Below are 6,789 nucleotides of genomic sequence, written 5' to 3' on the forward strand. Positions count from 1 at the left end.
ACAACGTAAAGGGGCAGAATATCTGGGCATACAGTTAGTTCTCATCCTGGACACTTTAATGAGATGTTCGAGAACCCGATCATGCCCAACAGAAAAGGCTTTGCTTGGTTACTGCCCGTTGCTGCAGGTGTTGCGATATCAATCTTCCAATAAACACTTACAGGCACATTTGGACAGGTCCAAAAAGTTTTATGGACAACTTTGGACAGGTTGAGATATTTTTAATTTCCATAAAGTAAACATGAAAAATGAAAAAGAAAACCGACAAAAGGTTAACTGGCACAGAACCCTATCCCCCGTTAGGTCCACGCGGACCCCAAGGCAGTGACAGATCCCCGTTATGGCTTCATCAGGGTGACGCTCTATCCAGCTATGACCGGGGAGCTGATAAGGACGTCTGGGAAAAGTCCAGCAAAGCAGAGCAGAGTTCTACAGAGCAGAGTTCTGCAGAGCAGAGTTCTACAGAGCAGGCTACAAAGGACCGGACTTCACTGGAGTTTTACACACTCGTGCCAGTAGATCACAGACGACGGTGAAGGCAGGGGATTCTCATGTGGTCTCATCTTAATAATATTTTGTTTTAAAAAATAAAAACATAAACAAAGAGAAACACTTACAAGTACAAACATAAACATATCTCACTTTCCCTGGAAACTAAAAGGTCAACCCAAAACACAAAATAGCCCCAAGAGCTCATCTTACAAATCCACTTCATTCTGTAGTCTGTGAGAGACTCACACTCTGGTCCTCCACACACACACACACACACACACACACACAGCATGAGTCACACAGAAGGACCGTGTTAGGAGTTCAGATCTCTGGCGTGACCGCTGATGTAGGGCTGGATCATGTTCTGAGTTCTGAGGGTTCTGCTCAGAACTGGGATGTGTGTTCTTGGGTGTGGTCAGAAGTCTGTAATGTTCTTGTGAGCGCGTATCGGAACATCATCACGTCCTTGGCCCTGTCGTGTTGATGACATGTCTGTCATCCACTCTCTCTTTGTGTTCTAGAGTGTGTGTGTGTGTGTGTGTGTGTGTGTGTGGGGGGGGGGGGGGGGGGGTTGGGGGGCTGAACAGGCCTCTGCGATGTTCATATGTGTGCCGGCCCTCTCAGATTATTAGTCAGAACACTGTCCCTGCATGTGTCTCTTGCGTTGTGATTGGTCAGAATTCTGTCATGTTCTTGTGTGTATCTGCCCTCTTGGGTTGTGATTGGTCAGAATTCTGTCATGTTCTTGTGTGTATCAGCCCTCTTGCGTTGTGATTGGTCAGAATTCTGTCATGTTCTTGTGTGTATCAGCCCTCTTGCGTTGTGATTGGAGGAGCTGCTCCTGAGATTTCTGCTGAACGAGACGCTTCTGAGCCGCAGCCAGCTTCTCCTCCAAACGACTGACCACCGCAGCGTCCCTGACAACACACACACACACACACACACATCAGATAGATCCACACACAAACACACACACACACACACACATCAGATAGATACACACAAACACATAAGGCAATTTCACACTGGCAAAATCGCCGCGATTTTATGTACCAGAATCGCGGAACGACTTCCCTTTCTCATAGACCGAGGCGGAACGGCGGGACAAAGTGTTTCGCCAAATTTACTACCAAGCCCCCTAGACATTTTACTACCAAGCCCCCTAGACATTTTGCTACCAAGCCCCCTAGACATTTTGCAGTGTATTCGTTCCGCCACCAGTGTGAATGGGTCAAGGCGGAAAGGGGAATCTGGGCATTTCAATGCTATGTTTAGCCCACCACAGGAGACTGCAAATAAATCTAACTGATCAAAAGCAGCAATCGCAGAGACAGCACATTATGTCAATCTTTATATTCACAAAGTCTCCAGTCATTCAATGCCTGCTAGAGTTGACTGTAGCTTGGAATGCAATCCATAATAGGCCATCCTAAAATCCAGCGATAAAACAATTGCATGAACTCATGAGCGTCTGTCTGCCCTTGTATATGCTCTGATTGTAATGCTTACAGACATGCATAAAGACATTGCTGCAAATTTAAAACCGGATTACTCTGGAATGGCTAACTGTGCAGGGGAATGAATTTGTCATGTGTTGAGGGAAAGTTCGCGAAGTATTCCACCAAGATGAATGGGTAGGGAGACGGGCGCAAAAAATATGATTCAATTAAAGTGTTTCTTCTCGCGAACCGTTTACCACAACAACTAACCACTAACATCGTTTAAAGGCTGAGAAAAAGCTCTTTCGTGTGATACATGTGATGTCTGTGATGAATAGGCTACTTCGCAAGTAGTTCAGCAAATTTGGGTGGGACAGAAATACCTTTACAGAGCAGCAGTTCTGGCCATATCGGCTCTGGCTCACATGATGTACTGCTTTAAATGCATTATCGCTTCACTACCCAACACGCAAACAAGAAAGAAAAGAAAAAAGAAACCAATGTGCTTATGTCGCGATTTCTGATAGGCCCAGGCCTAGAGAAAAGACAGCTATGGTAACCTAACAATTAGGATTTGCTTTGCCTACACTGCTGTTTGGTTGTTCCAAACTTTGAGACGATCCATACTCGCATTAACTGAATCTTATCAACCCGAACTGCGATGTTGAGTGACAGGATGCAATGGCTAATAATCTCACTGCCTTCGGCATAACTGCTAACAGTGCGCCTAGGCCTACTGTTAAACACCTGAAAAATATTAAGCTGCTGTTTTCTTTTCATGACGAGCACTAGGCCTACGCTTGAATGATTTATGACTGAATGGAACGTTGCGTTTTTAAAGAACTGCTTATTACGTTGTGTGACAAAGTTTACACTAATCATCATCTTCTAATGTATCCTTATGTTGAGATGTCCATTCTCTTTGCCCTAGGCTATCATTTGTGCGCGAAGCATGTTTCAATTAAGACAGTACACAAGCTATTTTTATTGTTGTAATATTGAATTATTTCATGAATAAATTGTACGCACAGTACATTGTACGGCCAATGCAAGGGGCAACTCTTCTCTTCAATTTCCCTTCCAAATTACGTTTTATTGTCTGAAGTCATCTATCGCAAGAATTTAACATTCTAACAGCAACAGCAAAGCAAATGCAAGCTGACCAAAGTGCAGTCGGTTCTCCCGCCATGGCTTTTGAAATCACACACCTGCTGTATCTAAAGGCCCAAGCACATAAGGCCTACAACTATCACTCTACACGCCCCCTGTTGCACGTCACAATTTAATTTACTATAGCTGATCCTGCCTCCTGGCTCCCCAAAATGCCGCATCATGTGAACAGATCAGCAGGCGGGCAAATTTTCACCTCGCTTTCAGACACAAAAAGACGGCAAAGAGACATCCCCTCTTAATTTAGCAATTTTAGCGTGATCTCTGTGTGAAAAGGCTTATACACACACACACATCAGATAGATACACACACAAACACATACACACACACACTACAGCGTCCCTGACAACACACAAACACACACACACACACACACATCAGATAGATACACACACAAACACATACACACACACACACACTACAGCGTCCCTGACAAAACACAAACACACACACACACACACACATCAGATAGATACACACACAAACACATACACACACACACACTACAGCGTCCCTGACAACACACACACATCAGATAGATACACACACAAACACACACAGGCGTGCACGCACGCACCAGACACACACACACACACGCACACATACATACACATACGTACACACACACATACACAGACACGCGCATACACACCAGACACACACACACACACAAACATGCGCGCGCGCACACACGCTCACACACGCTCACACACCAGACACACGCACACACACACACGCTCACACACCAAACACACGCACATACACACCAGACACACTCACATTCAAGCCTGGCTTCTTATGCGACCCTCTCACACGCATACACACACCCCTCACCTGCCGGCCTTGCGTTTGAGTGAGTGTGTGAGCTCCTGGATCTCCTTCTGGGTCTGCGCGACCCTCTCCGTGGCCTGGAACAGCTGCACGTTCATGGCCCTCTTGTCGCTCTGCCGCCCCCTGTAGGCGTCGCGCGGTGCTGCGGCCGCAGCCGGTCCAGACGAGCGGCCCTGCGCTGGACCCAGCTTGGCGTTGAGGAAGTCGAAGACGTTGGGCTCGCCGCCCCCCCCACGCTTCCTCCTGAGCCGCTTCCTGGGGCCAGTGGCGGCGCCGCCCGGGGGTTTGGGCCGGCGCGCTCGAGAGGCCAGAGCTCGGGTCAGCTCTCCGCACTCCGCCAGGGCCGCCGCCCCCCGCGGCACCACCACCGCCTGCACCGGCTCCACCCGGCCCTCCAGACCCTTACCCAGACCTCACACACACACACACGGACACACACACACGGGGACAGACACACACGGGAACGAACACACACAAACACACACACGGGGACGGACACACACGGACACACAAGGGCACACACACAGACACACACACACACACACACACTGTAGTCGGCTAGCCCAAACATTTATTCACAACTCTGTAGTCGGCTAGCCCAAACATTTATTCACAACTCTGTAGTCGGGTTCTTGCTGAGGGACTTGTTCTTCACTGGTTCACTGTGATCTTTTGATTTGCTTGAGACGTTAACAACTTTATTTGTAATTGTTCTACCTGACAACCACCCTCCAATAAACACACTTTAGTTTAGCAGTCTGGCAATGACAAGCCCATCAAATATGTTCTGGATCAACATCAAATGAATATCACTTAGAGAATAGGCTTATATCTCTCGCTATGTTTTAAATTTGAACATTGTGTAAGCACTACACTTTTACATAATTGTAAACACATGTACAATCCTAATTATGAATATTCAAAAATGCACACTTACGGACATGTATACATATACACTCAAAGATGCAAACCTGCTTGCCTATATGCACAAGTGTATATGAACACCACACACAAAGAAAGACAGATACACACACACACACACACACACACACACACACACACACACACTCTTACCTTTTCCCTGCTCGTAGCCCATCTTCATGAGAAGTCTGGAGCCGATTCCGCGTGTGTGAACCTCCCAACCGCCAAACTCAGAGCAGTTCACCGCCGTCCAGCCAGTGTCCACGCTGTCGACCACTACACACACACACACAGAGAGTGAAACCCTCCCTTGTGGAGTAAAACAGAGATCTCAAATGCACACGCACGCACGCACGCACACACGCACGCACGTACCTTTAGCAAAGCCTGCATCTGCATCTTCCTCAGACTCAGATTGTGAGGAGACGGGATCATCCGTGCGCATGGGTGGGATCACCCCATCTGCTTCCAGCTCCGCCTCCTTCAACAGCAGCGAATCAAACTTCACCTTGTACACACCACCCTTAAACTCTGGAGACACACACACACAAACACCTGTCAAACATTGCTAGCTGTCAACACAAGTCAACACACAAACATACACACGCACACACGCGCGCTCGCTCACACACGTACGTGCACACACACACATGCACACGCAGCACACTCCCTCACCAGTGATTTTGGCAGGATACCACACTCCATCGTCATGTCGCGCCAGACAGGAAGATCCCTCCTCCAGCTCACTAAGGTCCGCCTCCAGGAAGTCTCTGAGCTCGGCCACCGCCACCACCTCCCCATGAGAGAACCTGCAGAGAGAGAGAGAGAGAAGAGAAGAGAAGAGAGAGAGAGAAGAGAGAGAGCGAGCGAGAGAGAGTGTGAGAGAGAGAGTGCGAGAGAGAGTGCGAGAGAGTGAGAGAGAGTATGCTCAACCCCACTGTCTTCACTTACCCAATAGCATGGTAGCCATGGTAGCCAGATGACAACATTACACTAAGTCCACCAACGGCAAGCGATGCGAGCAAACATCATGGACGAAATCATTTCAATTCCATTGTTGTCAACTGGAATGGGCTGTCAGGATGCGACGCCAAGCAGCACTGTGCAGTGTGATGCAACGCAACGTTTTGAGAACTTTTGGGACGCCCCGTTTCTATTTTCTTTCTGTTGTGTTCCTCTTCTATTTTGAAGGAGAAATATGACGCAACAGAAGCACATATTTAACAGATTCAGTGTAGACAGAGATGCTACAAGACAGTCGCTCGCTCGGATCCTGTTCTGATAGCCTGTGGTGATACCCTGTTGTGATACACTGTTGTAATACACTGTTGTGACACACTGTTCTGATAGCCTGGTGTGATACATTGTTGTGATACATTGTTGTGATACACTGTTGTGATACACTGTTGTGGTACACTGTTGTGGTACACTGTTGTGATAGCCTGGGGCCTGTACTACGAAGGGAGCTTAACCTACCCAGATGTAACCCAGGGTTACTTTGTTAAACCGGGGTTGACAAAACCTGGTTATCATAAGTGGTGTTAATCGGTACTACGACGCTGATTATGAAGTTGATTTGTTGAGCCGGGGTTAACCTAATTGGAGTTTGTGCGCGTTCACATAAAAGGGGCGGGTTGCAGCGCAAGTCACCACTTTCAATAATGACGCAATCACCTTATTTTACGGACGAGGAATGCACAATTATTGTGACAAGTTATGAGGAATTAAAACTCACTCTACGACAAAAATCAAAGACGTCGGCAGCAAACAAAGCAAGGCAAGGCTGTTGGCAACGTATTGCAGATCGGGTAGCCTAAATGCCTAAAAGTAAAGTTTTATTTCCACATGTTCTTCAAATGTGTGTTACGGAGGATTAATAGCTTGCGGAATGTCTGAAATGAGTTGAAATAATTAAATTGCCTATTTTGAGTTCAT

At 47.2% G+C, this 6,789-nt stretch overlaps 1 protein-coding gene across 3 annotated transcripts in view; it reads right to left on the minus strand.

Moving 5' to 3' along the window:
• Positions 1-204: 204 nt before the first annotated feature.
• The window catches only part of zgpat (zinc finger, CCCH-type with G patch domain), a 10,209-nt gene continuing 3,624 nt past the window's right edge, over positions 205-6,789 (minus strand). For all 3 annotated transcript variants that reach the window (XM_042097491.1, XM_042097492.1, XM_042097494.1), the window contains exons 3-7: positions 5,530-5,663; positions 5,230-5,385; positions 5,008-5,130; positions 3,937-4,345; positions 205-1,409 (exon numbers count right to left, since the gene is read on the minus strand). In XM_042097491.1, the coding sequence (XP_041953425.1) occupies positions 1,271-1,409; positions 3,937-4,345; positions 5,008-5,130; positions 5,230-5,385; positions 5,530-5,663 (961 nt within the window). In that variant the 3' untranslated portion in view covers positions 205-1,270. The remainder of the gene's footprint in view (positions 1,410-3,936; positions 4,346-5,007; positions 5,131-5,229; positions 5,386-5,529; positions 5,664-6,789) is intronic.

The sequence above is a fragment of the Alosa sapidissima genome, chromosome 7, assembly GCF_018492685.1.
Source record: "Alosa sapidissima isolate fAloSap1 chromosome 7, fAloSap1.pri, whole genome shotgun sequence".
NCBI classification, from domain to species: Eukaryota; Metazoa; Chordata; class Actinopteri; order Clupeiformes; family Clupeidae; genus Alosa; species Alosa sapidissima.